Genomic DNA, 20,997 nt, shown 5'->3' with positions numbered 1-20,997 from the left:
GAAAGACTAAAGCATGAATTGAAGCGTCAATTTCTACATTGAAGCAAAAATGGATGATTCGTAATTACACTCAATCATTTACCTCTTTAATCAAACTTTTCTATCATGACCGATGAGGATCAATTATTATCTTTTCTTGTTGGACTTTGTCCAAAAAATATAACTTTAAAAACTGAAAGATTACTTGTTTTCTTGGTGGAAGATAAATTGGTGAAAGATTGTCCAAAAAAGAAGAAACTACTAAATGCTATCAAAGTGGATGATGAAGTCTGGGTAGTCAAAGTGACAATCATTTTGAAGAACGTCAAGTTGATTTGTGGATGTTGTTCCACTCCATCAAAGCAATGGTTGAAAAGTCGATAAAGCCTAAACTGATTTTTTTTTATGCATTGCTATATGGTGGCAAGGCAAAAACTCTTGTTGATTTAGGAGCAACTCACAACTTTTAGAAGAATCAAAACAATTATGCTTAAAGTTGGAAGTGACTGACAATCAAATAAAGTCTGAAGCCAAAGCCTTGTGGCCAAGCATATTCAGGTTGTCATTGGAAAATGGGTAGATTTTACAAATTTTGTTGTAGCTCCTATGAAAGATTTTAATATAATATTTGGGGTGGATTTCCTTTGTATAAGCAAAGCCTTTGTAATATCCTATATAAGAGTGATATGGATTATTGATGAAGATGGACCTTGTGTAATTTTCTGTAGGGGACTACGTAAAAAGGAAAGTGGTTATGCTTTCAACTCTCCAACTTAAAAAGGGTCTTTAAGGGTAGAGACTCTGATCTTTTTGTTCTTTGGAAAGTGACGAACAATGGGTTAAAAGGTTAGTACATGCCAGTTGAAGAGGAGGGAGGCTGTGAATGTGATTGAGGGCAAACAAAGTGTAAAATACCAAGTTTTGCACAATTCTACGTTGATCTGAAGGAGCGTCAGAATCAACTAGAGGGGGCGCCAACGGACCGGTTTTGGCATATTCATGTTTGTGTCAAACAAGTATGTGGTGGAGAAGACATTTGCGACGAGACAACATGCTTTTGTGTCACTTGGCACATCTTCGAGCAAGTTTGGGAGGAGCCTAATTGACTTGCACTTTGCCAAATGATCAAAGGAGTAGTGTTTCTTCTCAGCTTTAAGGAGAGTAATGTGATGATTATGTTTGCATTATTGTTGTGGGAGAATGAATCGCATGTGCGACACAGCCATCACAGCCAAAATGAAGAGCAATGGTGACAACGCCAAAATGGTGTTTTCAAGGAGGTATGACAGCCCCAAATCATTAAAAACCCCACCCGGGGGCAGCAACAGCTTCGGATGACTTAGAAATGCAAAATAGCCAAATTTTAAGGAACAAGGAGGTTTATCTCTCTTCTTTAATTTCTGTTCCTTTTGGCTTTATTTCTTCATAAACGGGAGGCTGATTAGCCTACTTTTCATCCAGAGTAAACATGTTGTCGAAGGATTAGAAGTGATTTCTCGCTCAATCTAACCAGCAAACGCACTAATAGGTGAAGGGGAGTATTTTCAAATATGGAAGCTGTAGCTACAATCAGAAATTATGAAAGTTTTTCATGATGCCATGAGACTCACCCTTGGATATAGCTAGACTTGAATTCTTTTCACTCGCTTCTAATGGCCTGTTGGTAGAAAAGGGAAAAGACAACTGAACTAGGAAAGCTGTCAAATTTCTGAGTGATGTGAATGCTACGCTATATTTTAATACTCTCACAGTTCTGCATGGCTTAATTAGTTTCTGGGTGGAAGAAATTCAAATGCTTGTAGCTGATGACAGGATCCACCAGATAGGAAATAAGAAGGGAAAGAAATCACTTGGTTTCCTTAACCCACTCATGTAACGACTATCCACAAAGGTCATTGATCAACAGGCTCACTGATCTCCATATTAAATTTGGCAGAAGTGAGCATCACCTTCTTCCCTAATGTAAACGGAGAAAAAGAACCTGCAATTATAAAAACCCAGCAAAATAGATTATGTTCATAGTTCCTGTCTTTGATCTTCTCCTCCGAGTTTCACAGCTTCAGGATATTGCTAACGGCTGCTTATCTTTATAGCAGTGGTTGTTCCATATTTCACCTGGACAAGAGTATTGGGATACTAACAAATATAGCTCGACATGAAAAAAATCACATCAAAACATTTACATGTCCGAACCTTCCGCTGAAATTAGTCCCTGATCTTCTTCTCCGAGAGTCAACAGCATCATGGCATTGCTAACAGCTGCTCATCTTTATAGGAATGGTCGTTCCATATTTCACCTGTACAAAAGAGTACTGGGAGAACAAAATCACATAAAAACATTTACACGTCTGAATCTTCGGCTGAAATTTTACCTTGGCTAAATCTTTCTCACAGGACCGAATTCTTGCTTGTTTGATTAACCATTTTGCAATCAACACAAAGATGTTCTCTAATTCTCTCAATTATTTAAGCTGCTTATCTCCATCTGTATCTTCGTGTAAAACTGCGTTCTCTGCGATTCAATCTCTCTCAGAAATCCCAGCCTCTGCCTCTCCATGTCCACCAACTGCTTCAGCTTCGCCTTCTCGACTTTCTCATAAACCTCCCCAAATCTCTCAATAGCTCTCGATAACTCCCTCAGCGGATCCCCTACATCCTGATCCCCCTCTTTCTCCAACTTCCTCTTCTTCCCATTAACCATCTCCGGTGGAAAACTGTCCCTCGACTCCTCCGAATTTGTCTTAATCTGGCGCAGCGAACGGGCTTTGGTAGGTACACTGAATATCAATTTAGCAACAGGAGGCTGCGAAGTCGGCAAAGCAGGAGTTTTCGTTTTCGAAGTAGCTGTAGGTCCGACGAGTCGATCGAGCTTATCAAAGAAGATCCAACCAGAAGATCCCGCAGCAGAGGCGATCTTAGACTTCTCCATTTTGTACTTTTTCTTCAAAGTGTCAATCCGGTTCTTGCACTGAACATCCGTCTTCGGCGCTTTCCTATAATTCTCACGAGAAGTGACCGCGTCGGCGACCTCCCGCCAGTGGTTATGCTTGAGGTTCCCGCGGCTCAGATGAAGATACCGCTCGCCCCAGGCATCGATAAGAACATCCGTCGCGCCCTCGCTCCAACAGTCTTCCCGACCGCCACCTGTCGCCCGAGGCGCTTGAATCGGAAGAGCCAGAGTCACGCTTTTACGAGAAACCGGAGCTTGCGTCGCCAGTGTCACCGCCGAACGGGAAGGCAGCGACGAGACTGAAATCGGCTGCGATTGGTGAGGGATCGAGATCGAGACCGTGACCTCATCCCGCCCGTTTTCTTCGTCTAGATCGTACTCCTGATTCCGTTCCTGTTCCTCCCCGGTGGAGTCGTCTTCCATGCCGGAGATCCGGTGGTGGAACGGATACGGCGATTCGACGGCGGGGAAGGGGAGGAGTGGGACGGAGAGGGAAGAGAGACCTCGTTCTGTAGGCGGATCGGCGGTGCGTTGACGGCCGTTTTGACGGATTTAACATGGTTTAACTGGGGGTTAATTTCTAAATAAAATTGCTTCGTGTTTTCTATACGATGAGGTAAGATTTGGATTGTAATGCCGTCCGTCGAGAATGTGGAACAGAGAATAAACGTGAACGGGAAAGAAGGGTGAGCTGGCCGATATGGGCCTGGAGTTGGTGGGCCTGGCGAAGTGCCCACACTACGGGCCGATATGGTTTGGTTCGCCGAAACCAAGGGACTCGGTTGATTGAGTCGGGTCAAGCGGTTTAATTAACCAGAATTGGACAGGGTCCAGCTGTTCTCGTCGTCTTCACAGAGAGCTTGGGCGTCACCTTGCTGGAGTTCTTCATCGGTCTTTTTACGCATGTCGCGTCGGGGAGAAGCCCGACTTCCTGGAGAACGCCGACGAATTACAGGATTTCTTGAGTTGCTACTTGCAGAAAGATTCTAGCCAGCAGGCTACAGTTTCTGTTCTTATTGCACACCCTTTCCTCACCACAGAGCAACCCACCTACGTTCACTGATTCGCCATCCTCAGTTGGCATTTTTTTTCTCCAGTCGTTGGACCTATAATCTATCCTAGTAAAGCTTCTCACTTCTCAGCTTTCAAATACAGACAGTTCAAGAGGCCATCCCGCCCCTCTCCGCCGCGCCACGCACTTTTAGTGAACGGAATAGGTGGCAGCCACCCCTCCGGCTGAGGAGGAACCGCCCTATCCCTTTCTCTCACGGCGGAGGGCTGAAAACAGTTCGATGAACAGGAAGAAAAAAAAATAGAGCAGGAAATAAAGACTTCTTTATCGACATTTGCTACACCATTACTTACAATCCTCATTGGGTTTTATAATAAACTTACATGCAAAATCAACTTCTTTTTTATTTTCAAGATTCAAGTTTGAGGTTGTTTTTTATCTGCAATTTTCATTTTTTTTGTTGATCTTCTGTATTCGAACAAGTGTCAGATTTTTCCTGTAAAAAATATATTAAAATCCGTAATTCGTCATATTTAAAAATATAAGAAACAATCATTTTTGTATTTTACAAAAGAACGAATTTCATTTCTTGAGCAAAGTCTATTTCTATCACCAGCAATATTCTGTACAAGAATTGAAAGTTTGTGGATTGTCGTCTCGAATGTCTGAACACGAAGCTTCCTGCATCGAAGCAATGGCAGAACGCAGTAAAGAAAAGAGTACCAGGAAATGGACGCCTCAGATTTCTTTCGCCGCGTCAAATCGATGGCAACCGCAGGTCAATCTAGCCAAAGATAAGAAACAGGACTTCTTCTTTCCAGTTGCCTCTGAAGTCACCGCGCCCCTCAGGGTCACCTCTCTCTTCCCAACATCCACCACGTAATCCATCAGTCCTGCAAATCGTTCATGGAAGAAATCAATCCACAGACTGAACTGGGATGAATAGCACAAAAATGGTTTCTAAGAGTTTATGCTCACCGTTCATCTTCGAGAGGAGATGAGAGACTCGCTGCCGGCAGTGACTGCAACTCATGTTCGCTCTCACCACAATCACCTGAACCTGAAGAGTGAAGATCATCACCACAAGTCATACAGCAACGAAGAAAACAAATTACCCTGCGAAGTTCCGGAAGGAAAACAGAAAAAAAAAGGTATTCGACAGTGATTCTCCCTTACAGAGGGAAGCGTTAGATTCTCCGAGAATCTCAAAGCTTGTTTGCTTATTATCTCCATCTGGGCCTCCTGCAAATACGCTCTTCTCCTTGTTACCCGGCGGAAATTCTACATGCCGAAAGGCTTTCTCTTGTCCCTCTTTGTAGAGCTCGACACCGTCAGCTTTTTCTCTACGCTCTTGCAAGCTGTTTTTTCAACGTGACGTGCGAAACGAATGGATGATCTTGATCAAACGGTCAATCCCCCATTGTTATCATCTGAAAATAACAGGAAAGAAAGCCCAAGTGCCATCCGCCACCCAGCTTCCAGGCGTAGCTCAACAGTCTAATAAAACGGGGGACGAGAAAGAGATTGATTAACCCATTAAAATCCAAAAACAACCAGACCTGTCAGCCCTGTGTCAGGACGCATAAGCCACAGTCCCCTTCTCTGCAACACGCAAGAATAAAGACGAAAGCTCTGTTCTCGGTTTCGTATACTCATGTTCAACAGGTGCCCACAGCTGTGGTATACTATAAAGAATAGTAGCTTATTTGGGCATAGGATGTGGAATCACAGTCCACCGTCGCCACTATTTTAAAGAAAATCCAGCTAAAAAACCTAGTTTCAGCCACAAGTTTTTTCTTTTTTAAATTTTAAATGTGAGGAATCCTTGGCAATTGACAGTTTCAAAATCAAGCCTGATAAACCTGAGATTTGTAGTATTGAACCTGTATGTTTCCCCCACTTCCTGAAATGAAAATGAATCAGAAAAAGGAGAAGATGACCAGACTTAGTTGACGAAAATCTATTCCAGCGCACTCCATTTCGAATTAAACTTAGCGTCTTTGAACGGATTATGTAGAGGTTGAAGGAAAAAGATTACTTGATGAGCTCTATCCTATCGTTTTCAATCAAATCCGGAATAAACTTATAGAGGATCTCATCCCACCAGTCGTCGTAAGACTCAATACATCACATGTTGACAGGTATTTTAGTCATGTTTGCTCATCAGAACACCAGTGCAGCAACGGGAGGAAGCTGAAACGAGGCAGACACCATTTCCGACCTGAGAGATCAAAGCTTCCTGTATACGAAGGATGCACACGATCAGAAAGAATGTCATATTAACCGAAGTTAACATCATAATTTTGCGAGCTACATTAAGTAGGAACTAGTGAAAGGTGGCCAAAAATCCTCAACTATTTCCACATTAATATGCACCAATATACGAATGCTTTACCCACACCAGCTAGAACAGGTTAATCTACAACTATTTTCAAACTTTTGAAATCTATCACTGGAGACGAAAAATCTTATTATCACAGACAACAGGAATAAGAACACTATATAACTTTAGATTCCACATAATTGAATCTAATCAATGGCACAGCGATCCCATCTGGACCTGCAATAAAATGATATTTAAAGCAGTGACTGTAATGTGAACTCACATCAACGTTAGTATTGGTATCAGGTACAAAATTGGATACCTGAAGCACAGTATGCAATCCATACAAGGGCTTACAGGACCTGCAGATCAAAGGTGGACAACGGATTTTGATCTTATAATCCATACTATCACAAGGGCTTAAACAGGTCACATATCGCCACATCGCGATCTGAAACATCATGTCCACCATGCTCTTGACTGAAAGACTTCAGTCATAAAAATAGTTTACCATTGTTTTCACCTTGACTCTAGTATTCCTGCTTACAGTAAAAACCTGGTTTATAACACTAGTTGGGCCCCTTACCGTGGCTGCTCATGAAATGGTTTCGTTGACACCTATTGCTGATTCTCCTAACATGGATATTCCCCTTCTCCAGTTAGCTGATGACGCCATTTGTTTTTACAAAGGCACATTTGATCAAATCAAAAGGCTGAAGGCCCTATTTGGGCTCTTTGAGAATCCTCAGGACAAAAGATTCATAGGAGAAAATTTTCCATTATCGACTTTCATATTGATGAAAACGAGTTGAGGAATTATGCTATTTATATGGGTTGTTCGGTCGCCACTCTATTCACTACCTACCGTGGTCTTCCCCATTTTGATAAATGACCAGACAAAAGTCACTGGGCACAGGTCGTAGAGAAATTGGAAAACCGCCTCTCAACTTGGAAAGGAAGAATTTTATCTATGGAGTATGTTGCTTAGAAAAATACTCACTACTGACAACCTTAGGTTTCATGGTAATATAATTCCGAATATGTTTTGGAATTTTTGTGAACTTGTTGAGGAGAACATAGATCACGTTCTTCTTCACTACAATTTTGCATGGAGAACCTGGACACATTTTAGCAAGATTGGGGTTTCGTACTGTGCTCCTTGCAGCTTACACAGCCTTAGTTAATTTAGTAAAGGGAACTCTCTTCCAATCCATGTCCTGAGGGTTTATTGCTAAAGCACAACAACTGTCGCTTCCAAAACCGTACAGCTTTGGGTGATGAGATTATTTGCAAGATCACTGGATCCATTGCGGTTTGGCTTGGCCCAGGGGGAATCAAAAGCCTCCTGACCTCTCCACTTCATGACAATTGACTCCTCTTTGCTCAGATGTCTGTCCCTCGGCCTATCACCTTTATGGAGTGGACTCCACCCCCCTTGGGTACTATCAAATTCAACTTTGATGGGAATGCTCTTGGTTGTCCAAGCCCAGCTGGTATTGGTGGGTCTTCGGAGTCCACGAGGGTCAAATTCTTATCTCTTATTCGGACCCTATTGGGTATTCAGATTCCACAGGGTCAAAGTGTAAGCAAGTAACCTTGCAAATTGGATCAAGTCTTAGTAAGGCAAGATCGTTCTCGTCTGAATTTTTTTAGGGAAGCCTATGTGGTTGTAGACTAGATGCTGTAAAATCCTTTGTGGATCTAAGCAACTGCTCGGTTGGCAATCCTATTCCTGAGGAAAAAAGGCTACCTTACTGCTACTATTGTTGTTGAGCCATAAGTCCTTGTGCAGGCAGTAGTGCTGAAAATCCCATTCTTGGTTCTAAACCTAGTGTGTCTAATGATCTATTGCTATAAATCCCTGTGGGTCTAGGCTGTTGGAAAATCCCTTAGGAGGTTTGAGTTGGATAACCTTATTTAAGTTGGCCGTTGTGATCAATTCAGAGGCTTAAATCCTTGTGTAAACAGTAGTGTAATTAGCTATAAAGGCAATTTGCTGGAAGTGCCACTGAGCAACCTAAACATTGCAGAACTCCAAGGTGCAAAACACCTTGGTTATATGTCATATCTTCAACAAGTTTAGTAATGAGCATAACGGCCCTATTGTTCCGATGGAGAGAAGAACCTATGATTAGCTTTTTTGGAAATTTCCAAACGGGAGTCGATTAGCAATCTGAGATAGGGCAATGAAGCATACAAAATTTGTGTGTGCATTATGTTTAATTGCTTTTGCACAGAGTGTTGATTGTATGTGTTTGTGCATTAATGGTGAAATTAATTATGCACATTAGATTGTTTGAAGGCTTAAACATACACATAGGATTAAGCCCCCTTCTGTTATGAACTCGATAGTAGGCCGAGTCATGTAGAGGCACAGTGGCTGAGTCATTTAGTATTAAGTTAATTGTTTTTCTTTCTATTTACTTTTACTTCATTTTTATTTCAATTGATGAGTTAGTATGCCGCAGGGGCATTATAGTAACTCTTTCTCTTGAACCCTTGTTAGCGTAAACCCTACTTAAGGGGTGAAAGGCATGAGAAAAGGTCAGACTGATTTTAGTCTAAACAGGGTTTTGAGTTCTCCTAAATGAACTCAGGGGTGTGCGTTCTCCTTAACGAACCTAGGGTTATCAAGCTTTCCTTCGGCTTGATTCTTCTTTCTTTTCTTCTTCCCTACGGATCACTGTGTTAGATCTGAGACCGTAACAACTTGGTATCAGAGCTTGAACATGGGTGATTCGTCCGGAGGTGACAAGTTGCAAGCAATTGCCAGAGAGGTGCGATTGGTAGCAATGAGGGCAGAGAATGAGGCACGAATGAAATGAATTGACCAAAAAATCAATAGAATGTGGGATATGATGTTTGGAAGAAATCCACCCCCAGATCAAAGAGTGGAAGACTTGAGATTGTTGGAAATCGCAAAGCGCCGTGATTATATTTCAAAGAGGAAGGTCGTTCGACCTCAAATCTCCGAGCCTGGAAATCCAGAGCCGAAACTCTCCAAGCCTAGAAATACAGAGCCAAACTCTAGAGGCTGGAAATCTGAAGTCGTGGAGCCTGGAAATCCGAAGTCGGAGGGTTATTAGGCAAAGAGCTCTTCTGAACAACCGGATTTTGGTTCGCAAGTCATCAACAAGCGCCGGCCCCAAGCTAAATTTCAGCCACGACTTGCTGTTGTTTGCCATCGAAAAAAGGTCAGGCCACAACTTGCTGCTGTTCGCTATTGGAAAAAGGTCAAGCTGGCCTTGGCGGAAGAAAAGACTTCAGGAACAGTGAGTTCTGATTTGAAATTGCGAAGCCTCTCACTCTCGCTCTCAGCCTCCAAGCTGGAAACCAACGTGAAAGATTTTTGTGGTAAGTCTCTGAGCCGATTTTCTCCAAACATTACTCCCACCATTACTCCAAATTTTGTCTTGTCCATTCTCAAGTCCCTCAATGTTTTACGAAAACCCTCTACAATGGCGTTGGGGGTGTTCAGTTGGGCAGAGAAACAGAAAGATTACTCGCAATTTGAAGGAGTTCAGGCTTTAGTGTCAGAAATTCGAGATGGGGATTTTGTTATGACAGTTCATATTTGTAATTCTATGCTTAGGAGTTTGGGTATTCTGGGAATGGTAGAGAAATTGCTGTTGGTGATGAATTATATTGTTGTTGATGAGAACAGAATCAGTGCGTCTGTTCATTGTCATATATCCAGCAGTGGCATTCAATCTGAAAAGTTTGAGCAGAATTTTTGGGTCACATGTATTCAAGCCTGCGGAGGTGTAGTGTCCGCTCGGACACTGTTCGTTGAAATTCTTCAACCGGGTGTGAGTTCTGGAAATTATATTGTGGACGATTATGAAATGTGTGGTGATGTTGCTGTGGGCAATACATACAGTCCTGTACAGGATGTTGCTGATTCTTGCAGCACAGGGACAGCAACAAATGTCATATGTGTTCTTGCTGCATGTGCCATTCTTGGAGCTCTTGAGACTGACAAATGGGTTCACTTCTACATAACGAGGAACAGGTTGGAACTGACTGTTAATCTAGGAACTACCTTAATGAATTTATATGCAAAATGTGGATTGCTAGATAACTCCTTGGAGGTATTTGAGCAGATGCCCCAGAAAAATGTATTGTCTTTGACAGCCTTAATTCTGGGTTTGGATAGTAATGGATGAGGAAGAGAAGCTTTAGAAATGTTTCACCAAATGCAAGAATTTTGACAGAAACCAAATGAGGTAACATTCATAGGCGTGCTCTCTGCTGGTAGTCCCATGGGTTTGGCCGATGAGGTTACAATTATTGGTCTGTTATGTGCTTGTGTTCGTGCAGGATTAATGTCAGAGGGCCAACAGTATTTTAATGAAATGTTGATTATGTATGACAGCAGGCCCAAGTTTGCACATTTCTGGTGCATGGTTAATCGTTGTGCTCACCTTGGTGCTCTGGAGCAAGGGAGAAAGACGCACCAGTCTACTGTCGACAATGTCTTGGAGTTGTGTTTGTCCTTGAGAAACTCCATGATTGATATGTATCCTACGTGTGGATCCATAGAGGAAGCTGCTGGTTTTGCAGCACATGGGTTATGCAGAGATTCACTTGAATTGTTTGGTAAAATGCAAACTCATGGCGTAGGACTAGATGAGGTAACTTACCTGGGTCTGTTCATTGCTTGCGCTGATGGTATTTAGTACAGAATGCTGGGCAATTTGATGAACATGGACTGGCTCCAATGACGAGCAGGTCAGTTCCATGAGGCGCTTGAGCTTAGTAACCAGTTCACTCCAAACTCTTCCAACAAACCAAAAAGATGCGGACTAGTATGATTGCCAGGTATGCCCAGAACAGGCCACCTGAAGAGGCTATTGGATTCTTCAAAAAAATGATGTCTGCCGGTGTTAAGCTAGATGGTGTTGCTGTTATTTCAGTCCTCTCAGCTTGTGCCCAGTTGAAGGAGTTAGATATTGGTTTGTGGATTCATGACTTGGTTCATAGAGACAATATTTCTATGAGTAGCAAGTTGGTAGTGACCTTAGTTGACATGTATGCCAAATAAAGAGAAATCAAAGCTGCTCATTCTGTTTTTGATAGCAGGGACCAGCAAGTTCTGCTAGCATGGAATGCTCTTTTTTTTTTTTTTTTTTTAAATGATGCTGAATTTTATTATGAGAGCTCAAACGAATTGCTTACAAGAGGGAAAGCCTTCCCAAACAATGAGAGATTGCTGGGAGGTTCCGAATTTTGCCAATTTATCAGGCAAAGAATTGGCTGATCTAGGAACAAGGTTCCTATTACAATGAATGGATGACACAATGACAGCAATATAACCAGTGAATGGCCAATGACGCCAAGGAGGGGAGCTATCTTTCGAACACCAGCTAGTGACAGTCTTTGAGTCACCTTCGATAATCAGCTTGCCATAAAGCCGCTCTTTAAAGAATTGGAGGCCAAATAGAAGAACACTCACCTCAACAGTATTTGAATCAGCAATGCCCACCACCCTGCATAGGATAGAATAGGGTCTATTGTTGTCTCTGAAAACACCACCAGCTCCAACCGGCCCAGGATAGCCTAAAGCACTGCCATCAAAATTGAGTTTGGTGCAGTCGTAAGGGGGAGGATCCCAGGTGGCCATAACCGGATTCCTACAGGGGCCTACCATGTACGCGATCAAGCCCCAATTTTCTCGCAAGGAGACGCCTGATAGAGAAGCAAACTTCTTCCTAGAATGTAGCCAACTCTAGATAAGGCCCACTGCCTGAGAAGCTATATTGTCTGGGTTGCTAGCCTTGGAGTTGAATTTCCGGTTGTTCCGCTCGAGCCATATGCACCATGGGACCTGCGCAAGGCATGCCAAGAGAATTATCTTGCCCAGCTTAGGAAGGCATATCCCCATAATCATCTCAAAGGTTCCGAAAATATCTTGATGTAGCCCCATTTGGAGACCAATCTTCTGAAATATCTTCATCCAGACTTGCAAAGAAAAGTAGCAATGTAAGAGAACATGTTGGACTGTCTCGTTGCACACACCACAAAGGGGACAAGTGCGATCGGGGGCAGTGTAACCTCTTTTATGGAGGTTGTCAGAGGTGAGGATCTGTTCCTTGATGGTCGTCCACACGAAGAACTTGATTTTATTAGGCGCTAAGAGCTTCCATACCAGGTTTGCCTTGTGCTCATGCATGTTGTAATCTTGTTTTTGAATGCGAGAGTAGGCGGATGCAACTGTGAATCAACCATTAATGTTGGGCTTCTATGTCAACTTATCAACTACATGTTCACAAATAGTAGTGTTGCTGAGTTTGAAGAGGAGAGAGCAAAAAGCCGTAGTTTCCTCATCATTTAATCCCCGACGAAACGTGAGACTCCATGAGTGATCTCTCCAAGAATCAGCCACTGAGCAAGAGAGGTCCCTCACCACCCTAAAGAGCCCCAGGAAATCCTCAGAGAGGGGGGGGGGGGGGGGGGGGGGGGGGGGGGGGGGGGGGTGCGCACCATTCATCCAACCAAAAGATGAGGGTCCTTCCGTTGCCTGTGTGAAAGGAAGTTGCATCTCTAAATATTGGGAGGAGTTTATGAATTGATTTCCATATCGGGGATAGGAGGCGAGTAGCGCCATCCTCCCTCCACTAGGCACCCGAAGGTTGAAGATAGAACCTGACCATGGAATGCTCTCATTGTTGGTTACAACAAATTGGGGAACCTTACCAGTGCTCACTCAATCTTTGATCAAAGGGACAAGAAGAAAATATGGATCCTGCCTTGTGTTGGAATTTTTGTGGAGCCATAGCAGCTATGTATTTTTCAGCTTGTGTGCTAAATCTTCATGTAGATGCAGGGTTTCTCATCTTCCTTGTGGTTGTACTCATGGTAGTTACGTTGACATGGAACTATTGAACCATGAAAGAGTATGAATTCGATTTTCACAATAGAGTTTGCATGGACTGGCTAATTGATCTCGGTCCAAGTCTTGGAGTTGCTCGTGTCCCAGAAATTGGATTTATATACACAGACTTGGTCAGAGCCTTAACCAATACTGTTGCGGCTGCTTGTGGATTTCACACTCTCACATGGGTTTCAGAAGATTATGGTGGAACGTCTTGTTGGCCAGTCATGGTCTTGCCAAAATGGAGCAGGTGATAGTTCAGATTGTTGTTTGGTTGTTTGACCGTGTGGTGGATTGCTGCAGCGAGTGATGCTGGCAGTGTTGGATTCTCACCACCCCCCCCCCCCCCCCCCCCCCCCCAAAAAAAAAAAAAAAAAATCTGGTGGAACATTCTGCCAACGGGGGAAACCTATGGAGGGTTTTGGATACCGCAATCTCTCCATCTGGGGTGTTACATTGAAGCGCTTACACCGCTTGTGTTGCCCAATGGGTTGACACAGATGCCACAAATGTTACTTGGGAAGATGTGGAGACGTTTCGGCACGCATACCCTACCTTCGAGCTTGAGGAGAAGGTCTGTCTCCACGGGGGGAGTGATGTTATGCACTCAATAGCAGGCCGAGTCATGCAAAGGCGCAGTGGCTTAGTCATTTAGTATTAAGTTAATTGTTTTTCTTTCTATATACTTTTACTTCATTTTTATTTCAATTGATGAGTTAGTATGCTGTAGGAGCATTATTGTAATTCTTTCTCTTGAACCCTTGTTAGCGTAAACCTTACTTAAGGGGTGAAAGGAATGAGAAAAGGCAAGTTTGATTTTAGTCTAAACAGGGTTTTGAGTTCTCCTAAACAAGCTCAAGGGTGTGCATTCTCCTTAACGAACCTAATGTTATCAAGCTTCTCTTCGGCTTTATTCTTCTTTCTCTTCTTCTTCCCTACGAATCACTGTGTTAGATCCGGGACCGTAACACCCTCCCACCTCCCAAGGTTTGTACCTCACCAAACTGAACAAACTGTTTCTTCAACTAGGCTGCAAGATATGTTGTGTGAGTTTATCATTGGGCATACCCTTTTCTGAAGTTCCTCACAGTATATTCTTTTGAGCTAGTGTCCATAAAAATGAAAAACCTTTGGGTGGGCCAATTATTTTCCAGAATGAATAGCAACTAGTCACTTCTGAACTAGAGGAGGTGCCCAGGAGTTGATTATAAAGCAATATAGTCGAAAACTAACCTTAGGAAAATGGCTGAGAAGGGATGTGCTTCAATTTCCATAATGGACACTTTTTTATAGTGGATGTGCTTTAAAGACATAATTGGGCACTCAAAAACTAAGTAAAAGTCAACTACAGGATAGGATTCTCCAATTCCAAGCATAGTGGGAATCTGAAAAAATTAAAAAATATATATTTTAAAAAAAAATTCTAAATGACATCCCGTAAATCTGACTGAGAAAAAAGTGACATGCAGGATAAGCTACTTGTTAAGGAAGCTGATTCAGAACAATAATCTGCACGCATAAACATTAGTTTGGAGCTTCAAGAGCTTAGATTGGAGAAGTGAGGCGTGTATGGTCCTTATGCTAAGCATGCTAGGAGCCACTGAAAAAATCTCAGAGAGATATTTGACGAAAAGTTGGCCAGCATGATTCCCTCACAATGATACAGTCTCAATCGTTTCAGGTTGTATTATTCACAAATAACCAAATCATCATCAGTTAATGCATATTAATTGGAATAAGGATCTAATCTGCACTCAGTCCTCACCGAACTTGCCATTTACTGCTGTTAGATAAGCCCATCTCCCAGTGACTACTAATGCATCTCGTAAAGAGAAACAAGTTTTGAACAATCATTGCCTTCTTATGACAGAAAGTGAATAGTTTTGCAATTTGATGCTCCAGCATCAAAATGGTAGAACAGAGTGGGTCAAAGAGGGAAACTGCTTCAACCCGCTCCACATGGCGAGGCCCTCAACCTTTAACCTTCCGGGGCAGGGCTGAGGTTTAAAAGAAAAACCTGCACAAGTCCAAGACAGGGACAGGTTCTCCTAAAGGTGACCTTGTTCTACCCCTAATTATTTATAACTTTAATAAGGCTTTGTTTATAGATAAAATAAGGGTTAAATTAAAATTAAAAGATTTAAGGGCAAGCAAGGGATTTGGCAAGGACAGGGCAGGGATGGGTTAAGGAATTTTGTGGCAGGGTGCAAAGCAATTGGAAATCAAATCTCGTCGTGAGTTTTATGTGATGACAGATTTCAGGTTCAGATACAAGGAATTCCAAGAACTTAATAAGGCTCCACCCCTAATCTAACCTTCAGCTATTCATGTGCAATGAGTAAAAATTATAGCACAGTAAATTTAAGTTTAAACTGTTCTGCACATAGATAATCATAGGAAAACTGGCGGTACCAACCAGACATAAAAAGAATGCAAGCCATACTTGCATTAAGATACAGCTTGACAATAGTAGTATGGACAGCACCAAGTGGGGCACCACCTTTTGTTGTTTTTTTTTTTTTTATGAAAGATGATGATTTTTTAAAGCAAGAAACCATGAATAACAAAGCCAGCTGGCTGAAAGCAACAACTACTAAGAGGGAGAGCCCATTGCACACATTCTTAACCTAATCTATCAGGTACATGTTAGCAAATCAGGGAACATGGGACCAAAGGATAACAATGCCAATAGTGAGGTCTTCATTCTTATGGAAAATATGAGATTGACCTTTCCAGAATTTGCAAATTGGGCGACAATTGGTCTCATTGAATGTTATCCAATCCATGATACTGACATAAAGAAGTGGTTAGGACATGGTAAACCTAAGAGTAGGAGAGAAAGTACTAGCCAGACATAGAGGTTCTTCAGGAGATTATTTCTAGGCTTATAAAAAATGAAATGATGCAACAAAAATACCAAGAAGATATTACTTATTAGAAAATTCCTGAAATTTCAAAAAAAAAAAAAAATCACAACGGAAGATTCAAAGCATAACTCTGCTAGTGATTATATCAAAATTCACAAAATTTGAGCTTAGGACCACTCTAGAAACATCTACTCAATTTTGCAATTAATCCAAAAGACTCAGAATTTGACTCAGTCAAAAGAGTCCGAATACTTAACAACTCAAGCTCAAAAGTTGAAGGGCATGTCACTTATACAATTAAGTAAGCCAATTTACTCACCTTTCATCTAATTGAATTTTGAGGCTGAAAAAGAGGTCCCCTTATCCCATAATGAACACCGCCTGCAGAAAGAATTCTGTCTCAGTACAAGAAACCGTACACAAACCATGATTCAGAGAGTTGTCAACATATTTGGTAAGCAGCAAAATCTCTTTGGCCTTTCCATCAAAATTATAAATAAAAAGCATACCTTGAAAATTTTCCATCCTTTGCTCTGACATCTCTATCTCTATTTCTGGTCGACAAAATCACCTCCCTTTCCCGCTGCTTCTCTCGCTTCTCTCTTTCCATCCTTTCTTCTCTCAGTTCTTCCAACGTCTTCTTCCCAGTTTTCTTGCCACTCTCCCGGCGCTCAGACCCACCAGAATTTCTCTCATCTACATCATCTCCCACCAAGGAGGGCCTTGCGAGATACCATGGGGCTTTCACTCCTTTTCCTGCAATCCCATACCCTAGACGGTATTTCTCATCCTCCGGCAGTATAACCTTGGGGGTCGCTCCCTCTTCCTTCCTCTGCTTCTTCCGAGGCACCTCGTTTTTCGTCTCCTTCTCTTCATTGTTGGCTTCCAAAGATAAAAAGTTGGGAAGACCTTCAAAGAGGTTTATATGCTTGGAATCATCAATCTGTGTGGAGGAACTAGATTGCCCAAGAGTGACGATACCATGTGCCTGACGGAGACGGTCGAGGCGGATTTCGGCGTCTCGTTTTCTCGATTGTTCGCGTTTGAGCTGCTCTTCTCTGGCAGCGGCCTCCTCGTCGAGGCGGACTTTTTCACGGTTGTCATAGTTGTAGACGTTCCAGCGTTTCTGTGGAAGGATGTTGAGTCCTCCATGGCCTCCCATTCTTCCTGTTTAATTTCTATTTTTTGGTCTTTCAGCAATAGATCGTAGGACTCAACAATCAAACCTAGAAATCTAGGGCTTCTAACTAAAGAGGACAAACTCTAATTACTCGAAGATGTGATCACAGGAACTGCGATTGGGTACAGAGGGAATTCAATCCGCACATTGTTAATTATTCCCTACCAAAAATAAAAAGTGAATTGAGGTTGGAATCTTGAACCTTGTTTGAGAGACGAAGAATTACGACAGAGAAAGGGGCAAAAAGCAGGCACAGATTTGCAGCCGAGATTTACGCCCCTTGAAGTTGTGCCTGACCAGCCGAGGCGCGAGAGATCAAGATAAAATGTTGCTGTGTTATTCCGGGGGAAATCTGACGGGTCCTCGCCACATGATCACTATCAGAACCGAATAAACCATTCGTAAACCTGTTCTATTTATATTAAACATGCCAAATGGTTATCTCAGGCCATTTTGATGGTAACCATTGATTAGACGGCTAAGATAGTCGTCTTAGAATTAGCTGCCTTCAACGTTCAAATAAACAAGAATTAGCTGCTAATAGTGACACTTGAAAAATACTCTCCAGACAAACATGTTACTGGAAAAGAGTTGGATAGAGCCTAGATGTATCCAAAAGTAACATGTTTCTTGTTTAGTGTAATTGTTAAGGAATAGTCTCACATGGATTAGTGTTGTATAGTATAATTGTTAAGAAATAGTCCCACATGGATTAGCGAGTACAAAGATCTTGAGTTTATTAGTTAGAAAAAACGTTTCTTAAGTTGGTTAATTATTTTGGTATAGGTATTAGACCCAACTTTACCGTAATGATAATAGGAAGCTGAAAATTTTTAGAGTAAAATTGTGGTTTTGAGGGAGAAGTTAAAAGGGCCTAGAAAAAAATTACCATCAAATGACAAGAAGTAGGGGTGGCTTCGAACTGAGCCGGCTTGAGTTTGGCTCGGTGTCGGCTTGGTTCCATTCGATATCTCTTGAGCTCGATATCCGAAATCGGCTCTTTTGAGTTAACGAGCCAAGCTCGACTGAATCAAGGTTCGGCTCGAAAGCTAGCGAGCCGGCTCGTTAACGGGCGAGTTGCCGGAGTGGGGAGGGGAGGGGGACGCCGAGCCCCTCCCGTCAGCCACTCTGGCTGCCTCTGTCGCTGGCCGCTACATCGCCTCCAATTTCTTCACCTCCTCTGTTTTCGACGCCGCGCCTTCGCCCCCCGTCGTCTCGGCGGAAAACCGGAGAATAGTTAGAGTTTCCTAAACTCCTCCCCCCCCAACGCATGCGAGATCATAAACAAGGAAAGTTTTGTCCCTTCCTCATGGCTTTTGAATAAATTTAAAATTTATTTTAGTAGAAATACGTTTTAGAGACTATTAGTGGTTTTTTCAATAAATGTTGAAAAGACATGTTTAATAGAAATATAGGGACCATGAGTGCCTCATGTTTTTTAAAAATATTTTTCTAATTATAAATTCTTGTTAAAAAATCATATAATTTTCTAAGTAAGATTTTTTTGCCAAGACGGGCTAAAAAATCTTATAGAAAATTTTTGAATAAGTATTTGACAGTTGATGATCTAATACTTTTAGCATAGAACAATTTTCACAACAATTTTGTGTTTGACATTTTATTTGATTAAAAATTTATCGATAAGTATAGTAATATATTAGATTAATTATTAATTTTTATTTATTTCCTTACAAGAGGCAATAAGAGGTCCATTTAACTTTCCTAAGAAAAATTTAAAATATTTCTTGTAATTTTCTAGTAAGTCTCTAATAGTAATATGATTTTATTTAAAGGATTTATAGTTTTTGTTTGGGTGATTGTAAATTGATAGTGATATTTCATTTAATTTTGTTGTGTTTGATTATTGTATGAAGTTTATTCATAATGTTATGCAGTGTATGGAGTGTTTAAATTATTTTATGGAGTATATGGAGTGTATAAACAATTTTATGGAGTGTTTATGGAATGTATAGACAATTTTATAGAGTGTTTATGGAGTGTTTATGCAGTTATTATGTATATAGGTTATGCCCAATTTTAAGTAGAGGTCATGCCGAATTTTATATAGGTATTATATACATAGATTATGCTAAATTTTAAGTAGAGGTCATGCCCAATCTTATACATGTATTATATATATATACGTTATGCCCAATTTTATGTAAAATATATGTATAAATTTATATACAATTTATTATATATATATTTTTTTTGAAAAATTTTAAATGTATATTAAAGCTCGAGCTCGACTCGAACTTGGTTAAAATTTTTTGGGCTCAAGCTCGATAACAATTTTAGGCTCGAGACGAAGTTCGACTCGAAGCTTGGCTCGAAATATTTAAATCAAACTCGGCTCGACAATAGGCAGGTTTGGGCTCGACTCGGCTCGATGCCACCCCTAACAAGAAGTATGCAACCATTTCATCTTTTGACATTTACTTGATAATTAGGTAATCAAGTAATTTATCCGATTACTTGTCCATTACTTATTAAATTAATATAATAATATAATAGTTTTCATGTACTCAATTAATTTATTGATATAAATAAAAGTAATCTAGTAATTATATAGTTGTGTATATATGTGTTTGCGATTTTGTATGATTTTTTTCAAAAAAAATATATTTTTAATAATTACTAAATTCAATAGGAAAAATGGTGGCATCCTAAACCTAGCCATCTTATCCCTTTTTTGCTAGCCTTAGAACATAAGGGTGGCATCCTAAACCTGGCCAATAGGAAAAAGTCCTCTAAGTGAGCTGTATTGTAGGGTGCCATGACCTAAGCGGTCATCTGTCTATCCATGGAGGTGCCACATAAGAATAGACGTAAATGGACGAGAAAATTCCGTCAGATTGTAGGACCCACATACCAAATGCAGGGAATAGAAGCTTTTAAAACTGCTTCTTCTCCATTAATTATCCACACCTTCAGTTTCAAAGGTGGCGCATCAATATAATACAATTCAAACCCATAAATCTTCTCAGCTCATCTCACTGAAAACTACTTCCCTTTACCCAATTCGAGGCAGGTGATCTAATCCACTGTTGCTTATCTAATCTGTTCCAGTCTCCACCCGCTTCCCCTTTCCAGTGTTTTTTTAATAAGATAAAGAAACATGTTAATTGCAGGAAACATGGAGGCCATCTGTGGCCGGCGAGTCCGCTTAGGCGTGCAGCTAGGAAGAGTTAGAAATGCATTAAAACGTCAATTATGACCAGTGACCACCATTATCTATTAACAAATCAAGCTTTTTTTAAAAAAATATTGTAGCGGAGAGAAGAGTGGGAGTTGGGAAGAGAAAGGTGGCCGTTAATGGTGGACTCCTCGTAATATATATTACCCAACTTGAAGAAAAAGGGTCTCTGCACTGTCTGAAACTCAAACCTTTCAAGCTTTTCGTAAGTGCGGTAATGGAGATGGTGACTCACCAAGCGCTGAGATACAAAGAGAATCTCGCACTACCTTCTGTAAGCTCTCTCTCTCTCTCGCTCGCTCTCGTTGATCTCCTTTATCTTATGCCAGTAAATCAATGAATACTATTCTCAACGACCCAGAAACGAAATTCAATCGAAGCTTTTCAAACAGTTAGGTGCAGTTTTCTCATTTAAACGAGAAGACCATTAACAGTGAGTTGATGTTTTACTACTAATTTTCGTGGCCGCCCATGGTGAAAACTGAAAATTACGCATTGGCCCGATAGTTCAAGCTCGTTAATTGAAGGCCTGTGACGATGTTAATCTCGTTTAATTTCTCAGGTTCAAGTGATTGTGATGAACGCCAACATGGGTTGCAGCCACTGCCGGCAGAGA

The 20,997-nt window shown here is 41.3% G+C and overlaps 5 protein-coding genes across 6 annotated transcripts; 1 reads left to right on the top strand and 4 right to left on the bottom strand.

Moving 5' to 3' along the window:
* Positions 1–2,044: 2,044 nt before the first annotated feature.
* LOC137934698 (trihelix transcription factor ASIL2-like) lies at positions 2,045–3,549 on the bottom strand. 2 transcript variants are annotated; one of them, XM_068779187.1, is made up of 2 exons: positions 2,173–3,549; positions 2,045–2,094 (listed from the first exon to the last, which is right to left on the bottom strand). In XM_068779187.1, the coding sequence occupies exon 1, from the start codon at positions 3,350–3,352 to the stop codon at positions 2,438–2,440; it is 915 nt and encodes a 304-aa protein (XP_068635288.1). In that variant the 5' UTR covers positions 3,353–3,549; the 3' UTR covers positions 2,045–2,094; positions 2,173–2,437. The 2 variants fall into 2 exon arrangements, with proteins under 2 accessions (XP_068635288.1, XP_068635289.1); XM_068779188.1 differs by having other exon boundaries at positions 2,045–2,276; positions 2,352–3,549.
* Positions 3,550–4,445: 896 nt separating this feature from the next.
* LOC137967068 (copper transport protein ATX1-like) lies at positions 4,446–5,429 on the bottom strand. The gene is made up of 3 exons (XM_068813493.1): positions 5,118–5,429; positions 4,920–5,001; positions 4,446–4,834 (listed from the first exon to the last, which is right to left on the bottom strand). The coding sequence occupies exons 1-3, from the start codon at positions 5,172–5,174 to the stop codon at positions 4,680–4,682; spliced, it is 294 nt and encodes a 97-aa protein (XP_068669594.1). The 5' UTR covers positions 5,175–5,429; the 3' UTR covers positions 4,446–4,679.
* A 383-nt stretch (positions 5,430–5,812) lies between these two features.
* Positions 5,813–17,559, bottom strand: LOC137934531 (uncharacterized protein C5E4.10c-like). Its single transcript, XM_068778933.1, has 4 exons — positions 17,388–17,559; positions 16,515–17,172; positions 16,325–16,386; positions 5,813–6,180 (listed from the first exon to the last, which is right to left on the bottom strand). Exons 2-3 carry the CDS (start codon positions 17,165–17,167, stop codon positions 16,332–16,334), a joined length of 708 nt encoding a protein of 235 aa, XP_068635034.1. The 5' UTR covers positions 17,168–17,172; positions 17,388–17,559; the 3' UTR covers positions 5,813–6,180; positions 16,325–16,331.
* LOC137934293 (pentatricopeptide repeat-containing protein At1g11290, chloroplastic-like) lies at positions 9,723–11,308 on the top strand. Its single transcript, XM_068778578.1, has 4 exons — positions 9,723–10,419; positions 10,585–10,898; positions 10,949–10,995; positions 11,086–11,308. Exons 1-4 carry the CDS (start codon positions 9,723–9,725, stop codon positions 11,306–11,308), a joined length of 1,281 nt encoding a protein of 426 aa, XP_068634679.1.
* On the bottom strand, positions 11,426–11,914 carry LOC137934291 (uncharacterized). The gene has a single exon (XM_068778574.1). It carries the CDS (start codon positions 11,912–11,914, stop codon positions 11,426–11,428), a length of 489 nt encoding a protein of 162 aa, XP_068634675.1.
* Positions 17,560–20,997: the final 3,438 nt, after the last annotated feature.

This window comes from Aristolochia californica, unplaced genomic scaffold (genome assembly GCF_029961685.1).
Source record: "Aristolochia californica isolate CCGP_79_NKW_82.1479 unplaced genomic scaffold, dmAriCali1.0.hap1 SCAF_6, whole genome shotgun sequence".
Classification (NCBI taxonomy): Eukaryota; Viridiplantae; Streptophyta; class Magnoliopsida; order Piperales; family Aristolochiaceae; genus Aristolochia; species Aristolochia californica.
This window is presented reverse-complemented; position numbering and strand designations above follow the sequence as displayed.